General features: G+C 38.5%; 1 protein-coding gene across 8 annotated transcripts in view; it reads right to left on the reverse strand.

The window, feature by feature from the left end:
- The window catches only part of GRIA4 (glutamate ionotropic receptor AMPA type subunit 4), a 225,517-nt gene that overhangs the window by 128,879 nt on the left and 68,712 nt on the right, over window positions 1–27,926 (reverse strand). For all 8 annotated transcript variants that reach the window (XM_040544140.1, XM_040544136.1, XM_040544137.1 and 5 more), the window contains exon 3: window positions 20,335–20,574. In XM_040544140.1, coding sequence (XP_040400074.1) covers window positions 20,335–20,574 — 240 coding nt within the window. The remainder of the gene's footprint in view (window positions 1–20,334; window positions 20,575–27,926) is intronic.

Here is a 27,926-nt window from a genome sequence, read left to right on the forward strand (position 1 = left end):
AAACAAAATTAATAGTTTGGCATCCTTCTTTTATTTTTCTTTCACTAAATTTATTGAAGTCCTGTTGGCTATTAAAGTTCTATCCTTGAGTAAAACTTCTGCACTCTGCACTTTAAGCAGATAGAATTAAGTGTTAGTTTCTACTTTGGATTATCTGATCTTTTAGAAGAGAAATATAGTAGCTTTTTTTTTTTTTTTTTTTTTTTCCCTAAGGTTCACAACCAAGTGTTAGATAATTTGCAGAGGACATGGAACAGCAAGGAAAAGATTAATTAAATGGGTTATTAAATGTTACTAGCGCCAGACAGTAACTTCCAATGTTCACTATGAATCAAATATAACCAAGTGATACCAATATGAAATGATGTGATACCAATATGAACCAAATATAACCAGGTACTAACCTGTATGAATGTAAAGCTGAGATTTGTGGGGGGAGTTAGCAGCAGTTTGAGAGAAACATCAGAAATTAAAGTCTAGATTGAGCTCTTTAACCCAAAGTCATTCATCATTTATTAACCAAGAAATGAAAAATGTTACTCGTCATTGAAATGCAATAATTCAAACTGACATCCAATAAAATATCTTAATCTGAAGGAGTCTGAATTTATTCTCAAAGATCACTAACTGCATACAAAGAGTATTTCAGATAGTCTCTGGCATACATTTCTCCAATTTGTTTTCTATGAGGCAGACTTTATTGGCAGTTTTAGGGATATACTTTCCTTTATAAAATGGAAAACTACTGTGTTCCAATCATCAAACTGAAAATATTTTTGTCTTCACATCCAGTACAATTTCTTTTCACTTTTCCAGTTGCTGTGTAAGAACAGTGACAAACAATGGTTCTACGTGCATTCAGCATGGAAAAAAAATAATCAATTGCTTATAGGCCATTAATATTTTTTCTTCATTCAAGCTGTGTCATAGTCCACAAAGATAAAATCCATTACTGATATATATTTGCTCCACAGTTGTGACAATAAATTCCTCATTTTTTTTTTCTCATCTTACCCCAGGTAGCTCCGCTGACTTCACCGGAGTTACTTTCACCACTACGGAGTTACGGAGTTATTTTCACCACTGCCAGTGAAAGCAGAATAAGGCTGAAGGAATAGCCACTACCATGTGCTCTCTATGAAGTGTATTTATGAATCACAAAGTTTTTTAAAAGCTTTGTTCCTCTTACTTTATTAATTGAAAAACAATTCAGCTAGGATTTACTTTTCAGCCCCAAATGGCCACTTTAATTCAGAAGGACAAGACATGCACATATATCAGTCATGTATTAAAAACTTCCACGTCTGTAGCACTGATATTAACTACTTGCATACAATGTTTCGTGTTGATTGATATGAGCTGCTCTAAATTTCCTTTCACAAAAAACAGTGGCAGACCAAACCTAATCCCATGACAGATATTTGATACTACATAGAATATAAAAAGGTATACAAAAATTCACCATACATACGTATTTATGTTTGTACTTGCAGTTTTCTATTTTCATAAACCCATTACATCTCACCAGAGATCTTTAATACATTATTTTCATTTCAAATACATTATTTGAAAATTCAAGTATATGTACAATTCAAAGGAAAGACAAACTAAATTGTTATATTGTAATGTGAAATGTAATAATTAATGCAGAAAAAGGATAGAAAATAATCAGATATCCACTTCTGTTTAGATGAGACTAAGATTTTAATTTTTAAGAAATAACGTTGACCAACACCATATCAAGGTCAATACCATCTTGTCAAATACACTGTTAAACCACAATGAGGAAATCAATATCTAAGACCTTGTATTATCATGATCAGTTATGACAACTAAATGCAAATCAGTGTAAACTGTTTTAATTCAGACTAATAGTATCTCACCTTCCATTTGCACTTGTTCTAATATAATGATTGTCAAAGTCTATGGAGACTAAACATACTGGAAGGAAACATATGGAAAAGGTATGCTCTCAACTTCAGTTAGCCAAGTCAGACTAAGACGAGGTGAAATTCTAGGAGTATTTTTGTTTGCAGATACAGAGCAAAATAAACTCTAAGGCACAGACACATACACACGCACACACACACAGAGCATGCACACTTTTTTAACGGTAAATGGGAGTCCCTGGGCTGTATTTAAGTCTATGAAACCATTGTCCCTCAATACGGATTCCCTAGCTTAAGGTTTGCAAAAGCTACAAGCTCCTGGCACAATAGTCATGTCAGAAGGGAGCCTTGGGAACCAGTCTTCAGAGGATAAATGCATAAATGGCTCTTCTGTTGTTTTTGATGACAGCTGGGAATCTAGCCCTCTTACAGGGTTATTCACAACAATTTTTAAAAGCTAAAGCACAGAGAAAATTTATTGCTATGGTCAGTACCTATTCATTACTACAGATTTTTAGCATTATGAATGTATCTTCTACGTGTAAGACTCTCCATAAGCTCTAATACAAAGAACATAAGAAAAGACAATGCCGAACTGAAATTCTTAGTTTATTACCTAGAAAGCAATCTATTCTGATTTGCAATACAAACTGTACTAATAGCGTTCTTAACCAGAAAGAGCCCAGCATGCCCAAGACAGTAATGTCTGCTCCTAGTGCTTAAGAGTGCATGATGAAGAAGGTGTTTGCTTAGGGGCCAGAAATGTTGTACCTCATATTTTATGGAGAAAGCATCTTTCCAAGTTTTGCCAAAGGGTGACTCTGAATGACTCCTGCTGGGAGTGCAGCAAGCAAATGCACTAATTAGCATGGGCATTTGTTTCCTGCATTTCCTTCTGCTTAGGCTATGGGACCAGTGACAGCTATATAAAGGAGGTACTGGTATTCTGGCAAACATATCTTCCATTTGCAGGAACATTATCATCTAAAAGACAGGAAGAAGTCAAAGAAAACAAGGGAGCGGGGGAGGATCCTGATGAACAAACCATGAGGAATTGTGGCCTTACAGGATCTTTGGCAGGGATTATTATTATTATTTTGGTAAGATCTTGATTACCATTTTGATTATTATTTTTTTTTAAAGAAGATAACGTGCATAAAACTTTTGCAATAGATGTAATATAGAAATATTTCCAATACGTATCTCAAAAACAAATGCAGCTTTACAAAACAATCTCACTTTCTCCTGCTTCACTTTGTTTTTCATTTGTTTCTACTGTTTTGGCTAAACAAAAAAACTTTCAATATCATTGCTTGAAACAAAATTACAAGACTAATACAAAAAGATTTAAAGATAACAATACATACTCGGATTTTTGGTTTGTTCCCTAGTTGCTTAGCCACTGCAGTGTCACTGGGGTCACAAGCTCTTTTCTACAACCAAGGGGGAAGATTTTATTTTATTTTATTTTATTTTATTTTGTGTGGATGTGTTTTTTCTCTTTGGACAGAAAGGAGTGCTGAGAGCTTCACAAAAACACCTGGCTCTTGAAGCAAGAGACTCAAGCAAAAAACATTCAATACTGTTAGCATTGCAATAAAGACACATGGTTTTGCAGCATGGGGTGAGATGCAGCAGTATGAAGTCAGGAAAAAATGGTTTTTAACTGCAGCAAACTAGAGTGAGAACTGACTATTTCAGAGCTCAGAATAGTCTCTGAGGAGACCTGTCTTGCCACACCATGTAACTAGTTATGGCAAATCAAGATTAAAGGCTTTTTTTCTTGTTTACAGTAACGATATTTATCAAAATGTAATGTATCAGATTTAGTGGTTTAATATGATGGCATTCAAAATTATAAGTTCTATATGAATCAGAGTACATTTTGCATTGTTTTTAGCATCAGAATCTGAATGAAGCAAGGAAAAGTAACCTGGAAAAAATACCTGACAGCATTACACAGAAAAAGGCTTCAGGTCCTATTCTTATTGGACAGTCTGATCATGGGGAGCCATGTGTAAATCCATCTAATAGGATTTTTTTTGCTAAGTAGGTCAAATTTTATACCTCCAGTCTCTGGCAGAGACTGGATTTTTCTTTACAAGCCAGATAACTTCTAGGCCTTCAGAAACTGCTTTTTTAGTACAAACTGAGCAGAGAAAAAAAAGGAGTTTAGTGGCTAGTACCAGGTGACTCTTCCAGGCCTACTAATTTGTCATATTAAAAGTGCTAACACCTTTTTCAAATGCAAACAGATGCATTGAAACAGATGGGATATTACTTGGGAAAAAACAAAAAAAAAACCAACAAGATTTGGCCAACAGGTTCATCAAGCTGGGTGACTCTTTTTGCCAGGACAGAGGCAGCACGTAATACTTGACCTAAAAACTTGTCTTCCTTCTCTCACACTGCACTGGGGCTCTAAGCAGCACTGGGGAGAGTTCATTACCACTGACCACTCTGTTGCCATCACAGACACCACAGAATAACTCCTTATCAATAAAAGCAGTGGGTAATGATGGGGATAAAGCCTACCTGATATATATGTAACCCACAAGCACAGAGCAGGAAAAGGACAAAGCATGGCCACCAAGAGGTAGGTGGTCAAGCATTAGAGTGTGTTTTCATCTCTACAAACTGGTTTGCCTTTCTACGCATTAATAGTACAGGCCATCTCAGTATCTCCACACTGGTATTTAGGGATGCCATTGCAGGCAGTTAGCGTTGTGCCTTTTCCTGAACATTAGACGGAAAACGTAGGCTGCAGAATAAGAAAGAGAGCTGCAGAACTGTTTTCTAAAAGCCTTTGGGCCCAGGGGAAAACCAAATGCACCACAGAGAGGGGTACAGCTGGAGATAAGCAAGGATGTCATCTGAATAGGAAGTAAAGCTTATGAGTAATATGTGTGGTAGAGAGGGGAGAAAAAGGGAGGGGAGAGTGTACCAGGTTATGATTGCAGCTGTGTAGAAGTTCCCCAGAGCCCCAGGGAAGGAAAGCATGACACCCAGCCAAAGAAAGACACCTATAACTGCAACAGGAATGAAAAATTCTAGGAGGAGAAACAGGAGCCACAGCTGGTGGAGCAAGATCCACTCCTTTGCCTCTGCTCTGCATAGCACTTTGCAGAGGTCTCTGGACACTAAAGGCCATATTTTCTTATTAAAACAAAAGGAAAACATTTTTTTTTTTTTAAACCTAAAAGGAATACTTGGCAGCACTTCTGGAAGATACAGTACTAACTGAGCATGGCCATCCCAAAGTATCTTCTAGTATTCGCTCCTGACAGTTCATTCTGGTACTTTAAGGTCTTTGATTCCGCTTAGAAATGGAGTAAAAATGATGAAACAAAATGAAAGAAAGCATCAAATGAGTTAGGTTCACATCACAATGGGAAACTGATGCTGAAGTTCATAGTAGGCATGTATATTGCAGACATTACCACCTGTGATTCAGTTCTAATGCTTTCTTCCTGTTGGTTTAATCTTCATCCCACACAAACCCTTCCATTGCCCTAACTCTTCCCCTTTCCAGTTTAAACACCAAAAGCTCTGCTCGAAATGTGGATGCCCTTAGAGGGACCGATGTCAGCTACATGCCGGTGTGCCGATGGCACACACATACACGGGGCTGAGCCCATCCCAGGCTGCCCCGCTTGCCGCACTGCAGAGGGGCTGCGAGGACACGAACCACTCTGCCCTTTCCTGGCTGCTTGCACCGGCACGAGGGGAAGGCTGTGGCCACTCGCCAGCCTTGGCTGGGGTCCATCCACTTTGCACCAGCTGAGCAGCGCGACATCGACTGGAAAATCTGGCCTAAAGGTTTTTTAATGTTTAGAGCCACAAAGGCAAAAGGGTAGCCTGAATAAATGGCATGGCCTGCCCTGACACACTTCTCAGCTGTGAGGGTATGAGAGATCCTTTTTATTATCCTGGACAGGAGCTGAGAAATGACATAATACTGAAGGAATAGGACACAGGGGCATTTGGGTTACTTTTGAGATGATTCAGATCTTGTTATTAATTCTCTCTACTTGGCAGAATGTTTAAAAGCTGGCAAGAGAGCATTAGCATTGCTGGCAGAGCATCGCTACAGCTGCACAGGTGGAAAGAAATGAGCAAGTAGCTCTTTCCAGCCTGGCAAAGAGGGATAAGGAGCACGAGAGTGTACGGGCCCCACACCCCATCAGCAAAACCACACAGTAGAACTCACAAGCAGATCGGTCAAAAAAGAAACAAGCGTTCTCTCCTAGCAGGTTGGCACAGGGGAACTGAAGCATGTCATATGTTGATATTTGGCCTCTCTGCATAGCAGATGTATTTTTCACAGGTCAGGCAGAGAGGATGAACAATTGATTCAATGGCTAGAAATACACTGAGAGAAAGAGGAAAAAGCTGGAGACAGTCCAATGTGTAGTACATATTTCATAAGTGCATGCATAAGAAAGAGAGATAATCCTCTCCACAGTTCCTTTAGCAGGTGTTTATCCTTTTTGGCATTGACAGCAATATTTTGTAGCTACACAGCAGACATACAGAATAAAATTCCTTTCCACACTTGCAAAAAATAATTACCCCTTATGTGACTTACAGCTGCTCTAGTCATTCATCAATGCTGTTGTCCTTTTTCTCCAAACCAACACTATGACAGTGTTGCTTCTGGAGAAAACTGCATAATTTCCAAGTTGACTTTTAAAGAGTGACCAGGGTGCTATGCTGGCTTCCTTTAAAAGCACTCATCGCTATGGAAGATGCTTTGCTATGATCATAAACAGAAAAGCCTCTGAGGAAACGCTATGCTGAAGTGATAGGCACCATTTACGATGCTTGAAAAAGACAGGAGTCAGTGGGCAAGTAAAATGAAAATAGCTTCTTCCCTCCCCAGCAATCTTACTCTTGCAAAAGAAGCATTTATTTTCCTTCCGATACACAGAGAAGTAAGGGAGTCCACAAAGACAAGGTCACAAACTAGCACAGTCACTGTAAGCCAACATTTCCTCACCATAGCTGAGGTGAACCTCTCCCTGAAATAATTAAAGTAGCTCAGATAACTCAGTACTCAGCTTTGAGCTAAACACTTCCCTGTGTAATAGCATGTAACTCTACAAAAATACAAACCGCTGAAAATAAGGGTATGTAACTGAGCTCTTGTTCTGGAGAAGTAAACTAATAGCTGAAATTAGAACTGCCCCAGTAGTTAAGACCTCTCACAAGGACATGAGGATTCATAAATCCTGAATGAGGACTGATTATGGATCAGAAAAGTTATATAGTGATAAATGTTTAAATACAGTAGCCTGATTCCCTGGTAGTTCAGGATGCAGTCAGTAGGTTATGCTAATCTTGTCTACCTGAGTATCTGACCCTACATTTCCTTATAAATGAAACTGCTCCTCACTGTTTTTGCTGAATCCACTTATTAAATGCACTTTCTACTCTCATTTGCTAGCACTATTTTATCTTCAAAAGAAATTGAAATATTGATTAAAATATTGTACCTGGTTTTGGCCAGCTTGGATTTGGTGCCAACTGTGGATTTAATAAAACTGCATCACTTTCCACTAGAATAAATAATACATAAAATTACAGTGCCTGTGGATATGATTTATTGTTTCAGATACTTTGTGTAGATTATGCCTGTAATCTGCAAAGTGAAATGGACACTTCATACCAGCAATATTTTCCAGTGATCCCTAATCTCATTAGGCATTCTAAGTACATCCAGAAGAGTAGTGTAAATAAAATACACTGTTTTCTGATGAGCTTTGATGAGCAGATGTTCCGGGTTTTTGTTGATTCATGTCTGGGATGTTTTTAAAAGTTTTCTGCTTGTATTCCATTTCCTGTTGAAGGAATTCAGAATGACCCAGATGAAAAGAGACAATTGTGACTGTGTCTGCCTGGATGCCACCCAGGCCAGCAGCTGTGCGGTGGCTACCGCAACGTGCCTGACTTGCGGGAGGAGAGATTATGTAATTTGGCTTTTAAACTACTTGTGAATTCAGCTCTTAGCACAGACAAAATACTGCACCTCTATGCATTTCCTATTACCACTCTTGTCTGGTAGCTTGGAAGTGCATTTGAGGATACAAGAGATAATGCAGTTCGTGAACCTCTCTTTTTGCTGTTTGGTGATATATGCATGTGAATTCCATCCACATTTTTAGCAGCAATAATGAAAGTAAAGCAAAACTTGAATTAATTCTTTTTCTAAACTGATTTAAAATAAAAACGAGTCCGTATTTTTTTCTTTTTCATTTCATTCAAATTGGAGTGCTAATCCTTTGAGATATACCGATAGCTATTTGTTTATCCTGGAAACAGAGCTGCACTTTTTTCCTCCATGGCAGGCAAAGACAGACACTAATTTTAAGTCTCCTGTTACACTTTTTAAAAAAATATTTCAAGCTAAAAACCTTAGCCTGTGACAATTGTGAACAGTAGAAACAGAAATAGAAGCCAATAGGATGCTCCAGGGCTCTCAAATAATGTGCCAGTGCTGAAAATGAATCAGGCTTACTGGGAAATGAAGTAGAAGAAGATGTAGAAAAGAAATCCAATGCAAAGTGATCAAAGACAAAAAGAAATGAGGAATCAAGCAAATAAATCTGGGAAAATATATGAAAGTTTAAAATACAGAGAGCAATGAAGCAGATACTAAGGCGATTCATGAGATAACACAGTTGAAGGTAATTAAACCTCCCTGCATCAGTGGAAATGTGAGGAACAAAAAAACTGAGTTTTGGGAGGCCCTATCAAGCAGAGTTTATGAAGTTAAAGAAGATAAAGTTGGTGCAGCACTATACACAGCCCATGACTCCGACATGGGATTAGGGACCCAAAACTGGAAATTCTGGTCCAGAGGAGAAAGTTCATCTTCTCACAATTTGGTATGAAACCATTCTCATACAAGGCAGAACCTAAAAGATATATACAATACTGTACTGATCTTCTAAAAGTTTTTTGAAATAAACACTTCAGAGAAAGGCAGTTCTTTTCCAGTAAAACAACTATTTTAGAGAATTAGCTATGAGATTTTTCCCCAATCATCATTTCTTTGAAAAGTAAACTTCAGAATACTTGTCATAGGACAAAACTGGTATAGATGAATTTCCTGTTCGAAACAGTTTTTGAAATAAAACATGGAGGATGTTGAGACATACTAGCTAAACATTGTAGAAGAAGTTTGGTTTCAAAGCAATGCTTAATGAAAATGAAAATACAAATTAGACAAAAGAAAAGAAAAGAAAATTTAAAATTACTGCTAGAAGACTTTTCAGTAGTATGAGTTGCGCTTCTAAAACAGGAAGCTTTTTGAGACTTAAATGATTTTAACTGTTCTGCATCCAGACAAAGCCAGGAAATATAACTATTATTGTGCATATATAAGCACACACATACTTGTTTGTACATATACAAACTTATAAAATGCCATCCATCTCATCAACACACACAAAAAGAAGACAACCAACAGTAACTGATAGGTCTGTGCTTGGAATAGTCATTTGTGTTTGAGGGTCAGGTTCATGACCTCCTTTATCCTACCAAATCTAAACTCTATAGGCAAAGTAGGCATATGTAACTCCAATAGCTGAAGTTTGTTAAGAGTATTTTGAGTAATCAGATCTATTTGAAACTACCTATCCCATTAAATAGGGTATTTTGTTTTTAACGTGAAGAAAATATGTGAATACACAAATATATTAAGCCTTTGTTTTATCAAATTTACTTAGAAAGCAAACTGTCTTTTCCACTTGATTTCATTAGTACAAATCAAATGATTTCATAACAAAAATCTACATTTCTGTTAGGATGAACTTATTTGAATAAACTCACTTAAAAGTACTGCTTATTATCTTTACACGTCCAGTTTTTGTAAAGTATAACTACACTGACTATTTTTTATTTAGTTTTCTTACTCTGAACTGCCTACAGAGAAAAATTAGCTCCAATAGCTTCTGTGAAATAAGTGTCTATACAGGACCTTCCAGAGTAACAGCTGTCCCATGTTGAGCAGGGCTCTCCATTAGGAGACGGAATATCTAGGATACAGGCCCTTACTCCCCAGATAGTTTCTTTTACCAAATGACAGATTAACATAAGATGCCTATTTGTTCCAGGGATCTAGACTAGCAACCACAGTTTTGTATTCCCACTTCTCTTTCCTGGCACTTTTGTCATTTATTATGCCCAGATCTTCAAAACTACCTTAAATGTTGGCCATTTGCAATCCAAGTCAAACTGGAAGAAAATACATGTCCTTTGTCCACAGGAAAACTTCCTGCAGCATCCAGGTGTGCATTAATATTAAAACCCAACAAGGCGGTGGTACAAAGAAAGATTTTGAGTCCTTACAATTGAAGGATCCTTTGGTAACTCTCTTTTTAATTGCAAAATGCTAAACACCTCAAACATTCACTGCAGTTTTGGTAACAGAAGCATCTGTTAATGCTATTATCTGTAAATACTAGTGCAGGAGATTCCTGTGCAGAGGCAGAAATAGCATCTGTAGTACTGTGATAAGTAGTCAATCTTAAAAGGATCTCTACACTTCCGCCTCTCCTTTCAGAACTGAGCAAAGACAAATTATGTGTAAAAATATGTATGTAAATAGGATTCAGCTGTAATTAATGAAGGAAATGCCTTTTTACAGGCAAAATGTATCTCAAAATAGTGAAAATCTGAATGCACTGGAATATACATTCTTCACAAGAGCAGATAATGTAATTCTGAAATTACAGACTGCATAGATGATACAATAACAGATCAATCAGCTGAATTAAGAATGTCCAGGACCAGATATAAACATACAGATTTACTTCACAATATACTCTAATGCTGAATTACCTTTGCTTCCTGCTGCAGTGCCCTAGAAGTCACTTGTACTACATAAGGGATAACTGTATCACAAAATATGCCATGGAGAGAGAGATCATTAAGAATTGGTCTAATACAATTTAATTATTTTTTTAAACAATAACAGCAAAAAGCAATAGAATCATATGTTTTGATATTTGTAAGTCTATGCTGTATGGCTATTTGTAAATATATATTTTGTTCATTTATTATTTTTTTAAAAAGCCTGCTTTATACTGTATTAAAACTTGGAACATTCATCCACACATAGATAATGTCTCAAAAAACAAGCTAATTTTTCTAACTAAAAATGCATTTAGAAACAAATTGGCACGAGTATTTGTTTTACATTCAGTATTAAATTGGCACTATGTCTGGTCTCTGGCAGCATCGACTATACTCCCCTCTGTTTGCTACCACTCTGTGCTCCAGCACTGAAGCCAACACCTGTGGCCATATAAAAGGCTATGTACAGCAGCTGCGGGACTCAGATGTCTGCACTGAAGTAAATTTCTGAAGCACAAGCATTTGGATGTGTGGCTGGCTTCCTCGTCTGAGTCTTTTCAAGGTCTTCTTTAGAGGTCTGCATTGCTGGTTGTTGTATCTATCAACTGTCTGCACTACTAATACTGACCAATGTGTAGTGGAAACATAGGACAGCCTCATACTTAGAAACGATGCTCTTGGCTATGCTGATGTAAGGTTGCTGCAGTCCCTTCACTAAAGACATTTTTTTGCAGATTTTTGACAATGGTGATATCACTGATATATATCTATGTAACAAAAGGCGGAGTAGCAAGAAAGCTAAATAATCAGTAAATCACAACATTAATTTCTACTTAAAGCATTGTTTTCTGGAGGGAGTTTATTTAATCTATGGAAAAAGTAAATATAAATCCTATTAGTATGCATATAAATTACCCATTCTTATATAGTATGAAATAATCACAAAATTAATTTTTACAGCATACAGATCCCAACATATGGTTTGCAGTGCTTTTATTTATGACTTATTTATATGGAGCAAGTGAAAAAAAATGCTTCTCAGAACAATGTCTACTAATGTATTCAGGTACAGCATGTACTCAGAAATGTGTTGAGCCACAACAGTATTCATAAGTCGTAGGAGCATCTGAAGTTAACTTTTCTTTTCAGAGAATAAGTGGAAGCATATATTCAGAATTACATTGTTCTGCTTTCAAGTAAAATACAGAATGTGTGTGTAACAAACAGCTGAAAATGACATGTTTCCATGTAAATGAAGGTGTTACATAAACAGGTAACAACAAATTAATTGTTTGTGCCAGGTTCTGGAGATGCAATTGCTCTGAAATTATTAGAACAACCCATTGGAAATAGAAATGCTATTTACTTTAGGATGTTGGAATAGGAAAGCATACAGAAGCCAGAGACATAGCTGTGGACACAAGACACAAAACAAATTCTTTCTATCAGGAAGATAATGGGCAGCCCTTTATTTAATGTTTCCTGACTGATATATTTCTATGGTGTTTTCACATTAGGTTATACTGCATATTCTGAGTGTTTAGCTAGATGACCAAAGCATACTGATGCAGCTAAGTTCGATCCACATCTTATATGGAATAGCAAAGTCAGGGTACTCATCTGTATACCTAATGATCTTTTTTTTTTTATTTCTATATATTTATTTTCTGTATTACCACCTTTGCTGAATGTTCAAGAACTTTAATCAACAAGAGGAGTACTTTTATTTAATGAAGCCCTTGGAAGATTTTCCTATGTAGTGAATTCTGAGTTGATTACTAGATTTCAGTGCTGTTTTATCATTATTGCTTCTCTTTGGTGGTAAGACAAGGGAAAGATGGAAAGTCATAGTATTTTTACTCACGCAGATGCATCTCTGTTTCATGTGTACACTTACTACCTATATTTTCAAGTTGTTATCAGCTGCTGAGAAGATGACGACAAGCTGGCATGTTGCTGATATAATTACGAACGAGCTAACATTGGCAAAACTAAATATTTACAAACCAGTTATCAGTGGATGAGGCAGATTGGTCTATTCCATTAGAAACATGGTATTACTGAGTATAGACAGATGCAGATCATATGAAGGGGCTGACAAACTTACTGCAGTGTTCTTTATTCACTGATATTTTATAAACTTTTTCTCTACATTCCATGTATCATTTCAGATCAGCCTGCACAAAATTACAACATGACTTTGGTAACCAACAAACACAGTGGTACTTGGATCCTAATATGTATGACACGATCCACTGCCCATCTAGATGCCCATTTTGATGATGACAAATGGCTTCTTTAACACATCTGGTGAGGATTCTTTTTCTGTTCACCTACAGCATAAGTGAAAACTTACTCCCTGGCATGTATTAGGGCTACTGAAATCTCCAAACCAGTTTGACCATTGGACCTGATTGATGAAATTACTCTGAAATATGTAAAAAGCTGACATGCTGAGAACACTGATGATCTTGATCTCAGCAATTGTAAAGACATAAAATACCCAAAATTTTAAACCTACAGACCAGATGTCAGAGTAGTCAATAAAATGTCGATAAAATACAAGTAGTAATAAAAGCAATGAGACCAGTTATCTAATGCTGTTTGTTTTCTAAAAGACATCATTTCAATATTTTTTCAATGCCATGACATCTCTGCTCTTTGTTTCACAAAAGTTTGGTAAATAATTGCACACTGCGGATAGAAACTTTATTTTCAGGTAGTGGACACAGTCATGAGCTTCTGTTTCGCTTTTATTCTTGGACATTTTGTCAAAGGTTGGCAGAATGAAAAACGCCTGTTGTGGGAAACCTTGCAAACTCTTCTTGGTGAACATCATGAAAGAAAGGACCCAAGACCAAGCAGATCACTGCAAGTGAAGAAAGTCAGGTTGCTAACTTAATCTTCCCTATGAACCAGTATGTAATTGCTGTTTCTCAGGCTTACCTAAACACCCTGACATTCTAGCAGTTTAAGGCAAGAATGCTATAGGTCTAGGCTCAACAGTGTTATGCAGAACACAATCAGTAATTAAACAGCACTTAGTAGCAAAACCTTTTTCTTGGCAGTACTGTGTTGCATGTTCATCTTCAATTTGTTGTTTATTAGCAGCACTTGGTCTTTTGAACTTATTTCACTAATAAGAATCTCTATTCAGTATTTTTATGCAGATAAATACACAGGTTGTATTTCTAGATTGTTACTGGCTTCAGCAGTCTAGCTCTTTCAATTGAGCTAAATATTGAAATAACTTTCCAGCTTGCTATAATATTATTCTCTTTTTCATTATTAAGACATTGACAAATTTGTTCAGAAGCACAGTAAAAATATCAAGTAATGCTTGATGTAGGGCCAGTTCTTGCAGTTTCTGAATGCTCAGCGAACAGTAACTCAACTTATTGAGTGCCATATTATAATTATAGTCCTTTGACCTGATTTTACAGTGTTTTTATCTTAAGTCACTTAGAATGTTTTTGATCTGATTTTTGAATAACGGAACATACTAAATGTTTTACAAAGGCTATATATATAATTGAATAGCAATAATATATTATCGAAAGTTGCTCCATAGTAAAAAATTAAGTTATCTTAATTTTTCACAGTACTTTATTTCAAATACTGTGAAGAAACCATTCCCAGTTTCCTGGACAAATCATGAAAATTACATAAATATAAATCCTGAGGGGACCTAAGAGATCATCTGACGCAGGATGTAGTAAAGCAGATCACCATTGCAGATATTTTTTAATCTCTTCCTTAAAACCTCCAATGGTAAGAATTCCCACAATCTCCTCGGTATATTATAGCGCTTATCTGACCTTGCTGAAACACTTTTCCTATTAACACCCTAAATCTGCCTTCCTGCAAAATAATTCTAATTCTTTCCTTGATCTCAGTGGGTACAAAAAAGAACTGGTCTTTGCTCCTCAACAGACCTTCTCTCCGAGAATGATCTCAGTTCTTTAAGATTATTTTTTTATTTTTTTTATTTTTTCCCCCCACAGATCATGCTTTTAATTTCTTTTTTTTTTTTTTTTTTTTCATATTATTCCTCTCCTCTGGACTCTTGAAATTTATGTATGTGATATCTATATGTGGTCAACAGTAACAACAGTGTCATTCCAGCAACAGATGCCTGATCCTTGCTCCATGCTCATACCAAACGCCTTTGATGCAGCTAGGAACAGTACCTAGTGTTTTCAAATGCCAAGGAAAAAATGGTGAGACACAGTACTGCCAGCATCACATCCTCTGTGTGCCTTATTCACTAGATTCCATTCCACTTCCTCAGCTAGCAGATATTTATCTTTGCTGTTGAAGTGTGAAACCCAACATTTCAGCCAGCTGAGAGGGAGCAACATCCAGCTTCCATTTCCCACACGCAATTTTTTTTTTCCCTAAATCTCAATATAATATCTACTTTCTTGGAAACAGTACAACATTATTGAATTGCATTATTTTTAAGGCTCTCCACCACTCCTGAAATATTTCTCATACTAGTGTCAAGCTAGTTATTCTGCACTTTGTACCTTTGGTTCTTCCCTCCTAAGTTTAACCTTTGCACAGCCTTTATCATACTTCACCTCCTTGATCTAGCAAGATCACTTTCAACTTATCTTGCATCACTCTGTTTAACTCACTGAGGCTGGGCATCCACAAAAGCTGTTCTCCTCAACTTCACACTGGACGTTCACTAGACTAGAGCAAAGACAAATTCCTCACACCTCATCTGAGAACTACTCTTAGTTTTAACATGTGTCATTAACAACTATTTGAGGGTATGGTTTCTTAATTTTCCAGACACCAGGCTATAGTTGCTTTTCTGTTTTCTGTTTCAGGCATGAGGCATCATCACAGGAGGTACAAAGTTACACCAGACCTACCACTTACTGCTGTGACAGCTACTCTGCCAAGGGAGAAAATTAGATTAGCCTGATAAATTGATTATTAATAACCAATTCCAAAATCTCTCTCAAAGTAAAGAGGGAGAGCTATACATTTCCTATACCTTTCTTTACTTTCTCCAGACATCTGAGACCTCACCAATCCTCCACAAGTGCTCAAAAGATAAAAGCTTGCATTTTGCTACTCTAAGTAGCATAGGATTAATTTGAACAGGCCATCAGCACTTGTGTAACTCTTCTGCCAGGTTTAGATTTTCATAAAATAAAATGGCTTCAACTTTAAAGGAGTTGCTATAAAAACACTGTCCAGAAATGTAGGGAAATTAAATTTATCTTGTGCACAGTGAGCTGATTTTTCTCACCTGCAAACATGACTGAGTTGGTTTAATGAACACTATGTAATTAAAAGGAACAAAGAAAAAAATAAAACAGCACAACACAGTACATAAACAGCTCACATGCAATGCCTAATTTCTAGAGGAGAACTATAACTATTTTACAGTCCTTGCCTCTGCTGAGCCAACTGCTAGGCCAGCTGGTGGCTCTCCCCCTCCTGCTCTTTAGTCACAGTCAGGGACTGACAACTCTTGCTGGGAAACAGGGCTGGATTCAAATGGCTGCTTTACTTTGGTGAAAGCACCTCCCAGCTAAACAACTGCAGTCCTCCCTGGTGTCCCCTGCAGCCCCACAGCCCCTCTGACTGTCTCCACCACGGGCTCCCTTAGCTCCGGGTAACACCTGCAATTTTACCAGCAACTGCTGCCATCCCAGCTCTCAGCACGGCTGCACACAGCATGGACAGCTAACACAAGCTTAAACAGCTTCTCACACCTCACACAAACTTCTCCAACTTTATTCTGTGGCTTTAGGCTCCAACTTTTGCTTTCTGATGCTAGAAATTATTGTCAACAACTAGCAAAACACCACCCTAGGCACACCTCTGCCCCGTCAAAAATGCCACAGTGATTTACAGATGCACATTCCCACTTGATTGTCTGCCTCTTTATAAAACAAATACCTCTCAATCACAATGAAAGAACATATATAAACCAAATGTTCTACTGGTCTGCCCATTTGGTCCTTTCATTTATCTTCCTTTATGATGACATCAAGTATCAACTGAGCACTTTACCTCTATGGGACTTCCCTTTTCCTCTGGGTATCTCAGGAAGGCATGGCTTTCATTTTAGGCCTTCCTTGCTATGTGTTGTGTAATTTGTGTGAGTGTTCTTCAGCCTGCTCTTTCCCTGTTCTGTCTGTGTTCCTGGCACCTTGCTGTTAATAGTAATTGCTGTTTACATTAATTGTATTAAGCACCAGGTCATAATTAAATCTTTTTATGGAGGGAGGGTAGGAGAAAGAAGGATGTATTGAAACCAAAGGGCCTTTGAGGTTTTAACCTCCTTCTTACTTGCTCACCTTCCCTGTTAAGTAACGAGTTGCATTTTCTGTCATCAGGTCTGATGTTTTTTGCAAAGCCTGTAATGTCCCCTGCTAGTTACAATTCATTTTGTAGCCTTGTCATTCTTCCTACTATCTGCATTCTGTCACAGGACAGTGATTTTCCAGACGACAACACTGAAAGAATGTCAGAAAAGGAGATTTAACATACTGGCTGAAGCCACCACCTCACTGGAGTTTGTGAGCACCAAGACAACTCCACGGCATAAACCCAGGTGTGGTATGTGGCAATGACTTGGAGAGCTGCAGCAGAAGTGCATTCCTGACCTGAACTAAAATGCTTAACATAGACACCCGCGGTAGCAAAAAGACTGGGGTTCTACAGGGAGTTGAGTGTCTGTCCAGAGATAAACAGAGTAATACAGCAGAGAACCCACCTTAATACCTGAAATTAAATGTTCACCCCTTAAGAGCAAGCAGCAACTGAGCTGCATGCAAGAGAAGCAAGAAGCAAGTCGGATGAAAACGCTGGGAAAGCAGGTCTGAGAACAACACCCCTAAATGCTGCCCTCTTCCTAAACAGCTACTATGTCTGGCTGGAATTTATACTTATTGTTTACCTTCCTGCGTAAGAATTTATTTATAGTTTTCTGGTTAAGCTGCAAAGAACAGTCTGCAGGCCCGGTGTCAAAAACAAAAGGCAAAGTGATTCCTGTTCCTACAGTTTGGTTGGATGGAGCTTCTCAGAGAGATAGGGAAGTGTCTGGCATGGACTGGAAGTATCTTTAGCAAAAATCTAGACATGACTAAGTTCCAGCCTCACTAACAGAGATCCTATGTAATTCAACATCAATATATAAATATAAATATATATATATATTTCTGATTACACTGAATCAAAAGATGATATTTATTTTTTTTCCTTTATTTTTATTTTTATTTTTATATTTTTTTTCTTATCATATCTGAACTCTGCATTCAAAATTTCTGTTGTGGAATGGTAGTGAAAATTATTCATCAAGGATATATCTTTACAGTCATCCTACTACTTAAAGGTACATCAAATCTTATTTTCTCCTGCATTAAATAGAGTCACAAGACCTAATCAGATTTTAAGAGATGATCCAGTGTAGCACTCCTTGCATCCAGCTGGCAAGTGTCATCTCTTTATCAAAGACACACCAATGTGTTCAGAGTTGCTGAGTTCAGTGCCATAGGAATCATTTATTAACCATACTGTTATAGATGATGTTCTGTAACTGCCCTTGGTGTGATATTGCATGCTTAAAAATAATGTCTCAATCTAATTAAGCATGTGAATTTAGATGAGAAAGGTGACTGCAGGTTGTGCACTTCTCCTGACAAATTGTTGAACTTGTAGGATCACATCTATAATTGCGTGCTTGTTTTCTTGCTCCTCATTACTGTTTTGAGTAAGAACGCTTTTAAATTCACTGTGTTTTTCTCTTCTCAGTTATAGAATCACAGAATCACATTATGGTTTGGGTTGGAAGGAACCTTAAAGATTATCTGACTCCAACCCCCCTTGCCATGGGCAGGGACACCTCCCACCAGACCAGGTTGCTCAAAGCCCCATCCAGCCTGGCCTTCAACACCTCCAGGGATGGGGCATCCACAATTTCTCTGGGTAACCTGTGCCAGTGCCTCACCACCCTCATAATAAAGAATTTATTCCTCATATCTAATCTAAATCTTCCCTCTTGTAATTTAAAGTTGTTACTCCTTGTCCTATCACTTCCTGACAGAGTCCCTCCCCAGCTTTCCTGTAGGCCCCCTTTAGGTACTGGAAGGCCGCTCTAAGGTCTCCCCGGAGCCTTCTCTTCTCCAGGCTGAACAACCCCAACTCCCTCATCTTGTCTTCACAGGAGAGGTGCTCCATCCATCTCTTTGATCATCCTTGTGGCCCTTCTCTGGACTTGTTCTGGTATGTTACCTAGTGTGTTCTATAATGCTTCCCAGAGCTCCCTTGTTGGTCCAGCAAACATAAAAAAAAAACACAACCCTTTTTTTTTTTAAAACAAACAAACAAACAAACAAAAAACCACCAACAATTATGGAACAATGCAAGCCCTTTCATTATGGCACATTAATCATTTTTATTTAAATTCAGGTATTTAGGCAGTTTCAAGCAAAATTCTCACTAAAATGTAGTGCTCGTATATACAAGAAAATTGACTTCTACAGCCATAATCAAATAATTAAACAGATTTAGTTAGGTCAGTAAAATTCCCTATTTCTACTGCAGAATAATTACACTGGAATAAAGCCACTTCAATTTAGAATAGCCTGTCCACATGGGGAGCTATATTGAAACAGCTGTAGTAAAAAAATTATTTGACTACAGCTATGCCACTCACTTTTCCCCTGAAAATAAGCCATCAACGTAAAAACCTTGCCTCTTTCACAGAAGCTCAGCCGTGTTGGCTAAATACTCTTCCATACTCAAAGTGCTTTGCCAACAGAATGAATGCACAACATGGAGAATGTGAGATTTTACTTCACAATCCTACAGTAAGTGGTGAGGTGCAATGATGCACTTGCAGTTTTCTACCACTTAAAAGGTTCTGAGATGCTCTGGGATGTGGAATGGAAGATGTGAACAGGAAATGTGGCCTTTTGTAATGCACCGTGAATTTTGTAAAAGCAAGGTCAATTGCAGAGATAACTCCACGTGAAAGGAGCAGTGGACAGAGATGGCTACTGCGTCATCCTCTCCTGCTGCTGCCATGTAGATACATCTCCTACCTTCACTTCTCTGCTGCAGCCTGAGGGCCTCACATTCAGTGAGCCTCTGCCTTGACCTCCCAAAGCATGAAAGGCCAAATGAGCTCACATCTCAGCTTATACCAGTGCAGATGCAGCAAAAACGTGGCTGGTCCTCTCAACTCCTTTGTACTGCTGTCACTTAAGAAGTGAGCTGAAAAGTGAACCGATCTGTACAAATCTGCTTATTGAACTGTTTGTTTCACTAACATTAATTAAAATGTTTTAGCATTCACGACTTAAAATGCAGGCTTCTGCTGGTCAATTGCATCCTATTTGCATCCAATATTTGTAGTATTTGCAGTATATTCCAGTATTTCCAGTATTTGCAGGCTAAGGAATTCTTCCTTCAGCCACAGAGCTACTCAGTCAAAGGTATTTCAACTCAAAGGCTCTTTAAAATTTGACTCCCCAGTCTCTCAATACCATATAAAAATGTACAGTTTTTGCAAAAATCAATAGAACTAAAAAGATAATAAAGCTGGGTTGCAACTCACCTCGATCTGTGTCATACAGGAAGACAAAGCGATTCCATTCATAGTGATCCAGCAAGCTCAAGAGGGCTCCTCGCAGAGATGGCCGCAGCTGCAGCACAAACTGACTCTCACCTTCGGTGGGGAAACTCGGCGTGATGAGGGAGATGTGCAAGGCGCTGCAGAATGAGGTCAAGGTATGTACTGATCTCTTATCATATAGTCCAAAAATGGCAAAAACTCCTCTAGAATACTGGGAGCAAACTGGAAGGAAAAAACAAAACAAAAAACAGAGTTCACCTAGTGACAAAATCTGTAAATACATACTTACACATTTCAACAGCCCCAACTCCATAAATTGAATATTTCCATTTCTGCCTGTATAGTTAACTTCAGTATTTACATGTGTTTCATTCTGGAAACCAATAAATAGCTAAATAACATTTTGTCACTTCTGGGTCCTATTCACAGAACATTACATTATCTATCTATCTATCTATATTTAATTCTAAAATAAAATACAAACTAAATAACATGTATTTTTGCATGCCAGTGAAAAGTCAGTGTATGCTGTTTTAGCCATAGCTCTGTACATTAATAGGGCTTGATCATTTCCATTATTTCAAGCAGAAAATTGTTCACATTTCAAAATAAGTAATTGACCTCACGAGTGAAATCTGGACATTTTGAATTCTGGCAATATGGATCTTTCATTCCCATTTAAGCACAGAGCCCTTGTGCTGCATTAAGACTACTACAGACACTGAATAACAACCTATTTCATGAATAATCTCCTTGATTTTTAACAGAACAGCTGAAGGAAAATGGAGTAAGTCAATGTGACCAGGCTATTGCCCCAAACCCTTTATTTCTACTCTGTGTCAACTTCAGAACCAGAAAACAAATGACCTGAATATATATTCTGAGTTTTGATTTGCTCTTGGGCTCATTTAAGACGTAGAGAATATTGATTTCAGCAGATTGGATAAGGGCTTTACTTATCTATGCACATAAAAACAGACATGAGGGTATTTTCCTGAGTAAATACTGCCTTTCTAGCAACTCATAAATGGCCCGGTGAAAAGCATCCCGTTTATTTGAAAGCACAAAACAACTTACTAGAAACTCTGTGTGATAATTAACAGCAGTACCTATCCCATAATCATGGAAAATGAAGAAAGGAAAAGTCATTTCAGTGGTCATCATATACTTTTCCTAAGCATGTATTTCCTATGCTCTCCTGTTCCACATCCCTCCCTCCTGCCAACTTGTTCCTACATATGCACAGAACCAGGGAAAACCTAAGTCATGCCCTTTTAACTAGATGACATCTATGAAGAATACAGTTGGACCAGATGATCTTGGAGGTCTTTTCCAACCTTAATGCTTCTATGATTCTATAAGAGGCCTCCTCTCTTCTAGTCTGGAGGTCACAGTTACCCTGCGAGATCATCACAGTCAGGGAACCACGTACACACTTAGCAAATGGGAGTATTCGAAAACAGTTCATCTTTAATTGTTTCATGTTACATCATAAAAAGCAAACATAGAACTTGTACATTGTTCTCCTTAGACTTGGACAATTCATCCAGTTCTGATGCCAGAACTGGAACAAGTCACTGGAGGGCAGATCTAGGATTTTATGTGCTATCCCAGTGTTTCAGACCTCAACCTAAAGATTTTCATAGACAGATTATATGTAAGTAATTTTAAAGGTTAAAAAGCTTTCTTCCTTCTCCTAAGTTCCCCTTCAATATGTTGATACACAGCTCTTAAAACCCTCTTAGTGTTTGATTTGCTGGACCACACTGCATACATTCTCCCAGACCCATCAAATGACTGTCTCTCCATTCCCCTAATCATTCCCTGAAGTGCTGTTCCGTGTTTTCTCAGTTTCATCTTGTCTGTCTTGAACTCAGTTGACCAACCTGCTTAGAATTTCAATTTAAGGCTTTCTACTTCTTTCTACATTACTTACCCATCTCTACTGTAAAATACTTTTGCTGACATATCCTAAGATCACTTTTTTTTTTTCTTTTTTTTCTAAATTTACATCTCAGTGATGGCTGACAATCATCTCAGAATCAAAATTCTGCTTTCTCTTCCTCCTGGGTCATTTCCAAAAGATGACTTTCTGCTTATAGTATAATATTTTTATTAGTCACCAATGTACAACTTTCCACTATGTCACATCTATTACTGTACTACTCAAAATTATTTACTTCCACAGTTATTTTCTCAGTCTGCTCTGAATTTCTAGAGATTTCTGTATTTACCTCACCAGCAAATTGTATCAGGGTACTATGACTTTTTAACCCCATGTCTATTATAAAATCAGTTTCATAGTACCTTTCCACCACCAAGCTTCTCCAGCCTATTACCTCCTCTTCTAACTGCATTTGTTGCAAACTTCCCTTTAGCTGGTTTCATGCCTACCTCTCTAAACTCTTCTTTTTGCCTCTATTTTCATAAATCACTTCCCTTAGGAGCATGCTTCTTTTACTTCATTCTCTCGGCAAAAGGAAGATATTGATTAATCCCATACTTTCTATCGTAGTAATTTCTGGTTGCATTTTATCCCAGTTTTTGTTTATAGCTATACTTTAAAGTTTTCTTTCTATCAAAATTTGTTCCATTGCTTTGCAGACTATTGATGTTAGCTGCTAGGTCCATGGCTGATGGATTCTATGTCCACTTTTAAAAATAAATATTTTTATGTGAGGTGGTTTCCCTATTCCCATTAGCCATCACGACTCTTTTAAGGTCAGCATCCTTCCTGACTGAAAATCAGTATCTATTAGTTTTAAGTCCATATCCAGATTTTCATGATTTTCCAATCCATTATCAATATGTAACAGACTCAATTATTTTCCTATTTCCTGCCTTTGAATTTATAGATAAAAATAACATTCTGTAGTTGTTTTAACACCCTTTGCAAGTCTCAGTTTTCATTGACAGCACTAACATAAGGTCTGATTTCTGCAATAAATGTCCTCTATATCTCCTGATTTCTTATTGTATACCTTTTAAAGTATTTGTTTCTTCTGTCTTTCTTGTATAATCATTCATTCAGTTCTGTTGTCACATCATGCATGTTACTTTCCCCTGCGAAAGGATTTTTCTGTGTTTTACAACTCTTTCTGTGAGGAAATCTGATATCTGTGTGGGGTTGCAGGGCTTTGATCTCATTACAATTACAAAAAGATCGTGGGATAGCTTGCATGATGGAACGATGTCATGGGCGGCTACATGTTTTTTTAGGAAAGACAGGCCAGAAAGTCGAGGTAGTAAAGTTGCTCTTTATGTGAGAGAGCACCTGGAATGTATGGAGCTCTGCCTAGGGGTGGATGATGAGCGAGTGGAGAGCTTATGAGTAAGGATAAAAGGGCAGGCTAACATGGGTGACACTGCTGTGGATGTTTACTACAGGCCACCTGATCAGGAAGAGGAAGTTGATGAGACCTTCTATAGACAGCTGGAAGTAGCTTCACAGTCACCCACCCTGGTTCTCATGGTGGTCTTCAACCACCCTGACAACTGCTAGAAAGACAACACAGCTAGGCACAAACAGTCCAAGCCGTTTCTGCAGAGCATTGACAGTAACTTTTTAACAAAGGTGGTAGATGAGCCAATGAGGACAGGTGTGCTGCTGGACATAGCACCAACAAACAAAGAAGAGTTAGTTGGAGACGTGCTGCCATTCAGAGAGACCTGGACAGGCTGGAGAGTGGGGTGAAGTTCATGAAGTTCAACAAAGGCAAGTGCAGGGTCCTTCAGCGAGGGAGGAATAACCCCAGTACAAGCACCAGTACAGGCTGGGGGCTGACCTGCTGGAAAGCAGCTCTGTGGAGAAGGACCTGGGAATCCTGGTGGACAGCAGGTTAAGCACTAGCCAGCAACGGGTCCTTGTGACCAAGAAGGCCATCGGGATCCTGGGGTGCATTAGGAAGAGTGTTGCCAGTGGGTTAAGGGAGGTGATCCTCCCCCTCTGCTCTGCCCTGATGAGACCACATCTGGAGTATTGTGTACAGTTCTGTGCAAGAGAGACATGGATGTACTGAACAGAGCCCAGTGGGTTCTGCTAAGATGATTAGAGAACTGAAGCATCTCTCATAAGGAAAGGCTGAGAGAGCTGGGCCTATTTAGCCTGGAAAAGAGAAGACTGAGAAGGGATCTTATCAATGTATAAAAATATCTTAAGGGAGGGTGTGAAGAGGATGAAGCCAGACTCTTTCTTCAGTGGTGCCCAGTGCCAGGACAAGCGGCAATGTGTACAAACTGAAACACAGGAAGTTCCATCTGAGTATGAAAGAGCACTTCTTTACTTTGGTGGTGACAGAGCACTGGGAAAGGTTGCCCAGAGAGGCTGTGAACTCTCCTTCTCTGGAGAGATTCAAAACCCACCTGGATGCCATCCTGTGCAATGTGCTGTAGATGATCCTGCTTGGCAGGGGGGTTGGACCAGATGACCTCCAGAGGTCCGGTTCAACCTCAACTATTCTGTCATTCTGTGAAATGTCAGTCCTCCTCTATTTGCAAGCACAGTTCAGTTGACTTTACCAACTGAAACAGCTGAATCTACATCTTGTGCACATAGGTAGTACTTTACTGATATATTTTCAGTTTAGAGAAAACGTTTGATAGGCCCTGCATTGCCTTACTTCTTTCCAGGTTTATGTGGGCCAAACGTACTTTTCTTAACACACAGTCCATACAGCAGGATTTTACATGATGAAAATTTCAAGAAATCAATATCAAGCTTTGAAATGAGTTAAAGCTCAAATTAAAAACAAACAAGCAAGCAAGCAAGCAAACAAATCAACAACAGAAAAAAGCCAAACTAGAAATTTCATTAAATAACATGTTATGAACCTGATATGAAGAAAAATTTTTCACTAAAAATAACAGAAGAATAATTCTTTGCATTTTTCAAGCAAAACATCCTTGTCGCTGCCTACATCCAAATGCAATAATACATTACCTGACTATCATCAAAGTCCTGAAACAACAGATCCAAGAAAACTTATGCTGCTATACTTGAGATCAAGACTGGGAATTTACTGAATAGTGTCCTTCTTTGCTCCTTGATAAGAAAAAATATTAAGATGAAGGTTATTAGAATTTTTCTTACTCAGTACAATACCCAGAGAGAGAAAAAATGCCTATGACACTATGGAGATTAGGCTTAAACATATGCAGAGATGCTGCAAAGCTCCTGAATCAATTTTACAGTAATCAGCAGCAACCACAAAAATCAGCAACGCCACGAGGATTTGCATTCTGACTCACTACTGTTCTCAGAAAATGCCTCCAGGCAAACATGACTACCTGGATTCCCCAATTCTTTATCTATTTCTCTTACATTTCTAAAGGCATTTTACTTATTATAAATGGAGTAAATTATGCTTCGTTAAACACAGTCTCATATTAGCATTCTACGATAATCTTGTTCAAGATTTCCCTCCATAAATATAAAGCAGTGACAAATAGACTTTCACGAGCATACTTTGAAATATATTGAATAATAATTTGTCTTTAAACAAGACATCTCTTCAGAGTTGACAACTTGATTTCAGTATTACACATATGACTTTCACCTACAAATTTAGCAATGCCATTGGTCTACTGTTGGAGAGTGTCCAGAGGAGGGCGACAAAGATGGTGAAGGGCCTAGAGGGGAAGACGTATGAGGAGCGGCTGAGGTCACTGGGCCTGTTCAACCTGGAGAAGAGGAGGCTGAGGGGGGACCTCATCACGGTCTACAGCTTCCTCGCGAGGGGGAGTGGAGAGGCAGGTGACCTATTCTCCATTATCACCAGTGATAGGACCTGCGGGAATGGTGTTAAGCTGAGGCAGGGCAAGTTTAGGCTGGACATCAGGAAGAGGTTCTTCACCAAGAGGGTGTTTGCACACTGGAACAGGTTCCCCAGTGAAGTAGTCACTGCACCAAGCCTGTCTGAATTTAAGAAGCGATTGGACTGTGCACTTAGTCACATGGTCTAAAATTTTGGGTAGACCTGTGCGGTGCCAGGAGTTGGACTTGATGATCCTTATGGGTCCCTTCCAACTCGGGATATTCTATGATTCTGTGATTCTATGATTATCAAAAATAAGCTGTATGTGGCACACTAAAAAGCCAAGAAAATGTTACTACAGTAGCTATAATATGAATTAGTTATGTTCTATTCTAGCAGTTTGAATTATGTTTTAGTACTGTCACCTTAAAAGAATGTGTGACACATGGGACCTTCAGATGAAAACAAGAAATCATAATGCCATAATAGCAAAATGTGTACTCTGCAGGGTTTACTGAGACATGCAGTCAAGCCACATGTGGTCTTCTTTTTCTGTGAAAGACTTCCCAAAGTTCCTGTTATTGTTGTAAAGTCAAGTTCCACACTTTAAAGACAAAAAAATTCCTTAGAAGCAAAACAAAACAAAATGACAATTTCTTATTATTCACTGATTTCCAGAAGTTACACCCATAAAATTTAAAACCTCCAAGCAGAGAAGGGAAAGACAGAGTCCAAATATGGGTGTAATCATTACCACGAAAATAGCACAAATGAGGGCAAGTTTGTGAGATGTGTTTGTATGTACAAATATAATTACAGAGACATACCCAAACACATATTTACATGATATTGGTCTTGTTTCATCATTGGTGTTCCAGGACACAAGCTCTGAAACAAAGCATTGACCTACCTTTTCAAATGCTTTCCCCTAAGCGTCAGGCTTCTAGGTCTGAAAGCACTAGAAGCTCTTTCAGGCAGAAGCGAGCTGTTATTAAATACAATGACAGGCCCACAGATCTGCCATACATTTATGAACTGTGGTAGCACCAAAACCACATGAATCAAAGCAATTTGCTTTACCAAATTTTTCCAGATGGGAATTCTTTCATTGCTGTCTCTTCACTTCCTCCAATGCTTTGGACATCCAAACGGAGAATGGGGGGTAGCAGTCTGTTCTTAATACTTTGTCTCTGCTGCTTCTTTCACCTCATTCTTTTCCCCTGCTCCAGCATGGGGTCCCTTCCACAGGATATAATCCTTCAAACACTCCAATGTGGGGCCTTCCCATGGGATGAAGTTCTTAAAGAAATACTCCAGCACAGGTCCTTTATACAGGGTGCAGTCCTTCAGGCATGGATTGCTTCAGCATGGGTCCCCCACTGGACACAGTTCCTGTCAAAAAAACCTGCTCCAGCATAGGGTTTTCTCCCTGGGCCACAACTCCTGCCAGGAGCCTGTTCCTGCATGGGCTCTCCATGGGCTGCAGGGACTATGTGTTTCACCATGGTCCTCTGTGGAGGTAACCTGCATCACCATGGTCCTCTCCAAGGGTTGAAGGGAAATCTGTGCTCCAATGCCTGGAGCACCTCCTCCCCCTCCTTCTTCACTGACCTTGGTGTCTGCAGGATGTTTCTCTCACATTTTCTCACTTCTCTCTCACAGCTGGTGTGCAGTGTTTCTTATCCTTTCTTAAATGTGTTATTCTAGAGGTGCCACCAGCTTCTCTGGTGAACTCACCTTTGACCAATGGTGAGACTATTTTGGAATTCTGCAACTGGCTGTGTCCAACATGGAGTAGCTCCTGGTCTCTTCTCACAGAAG

Source organism: Cygnus olor, chromosome 1 (assembly GCF_009769625.2).
Source record: "Cygnus olor isolate bCygOlo1 chromosome 1, bCygOlo1.pri.v2, whole genome shotgun sequence".
NCBI lineage: Eukaryota > Metazoa > Chordata > Aves > Anseriformes > Anatidae > Cygnus > Cygnus olor.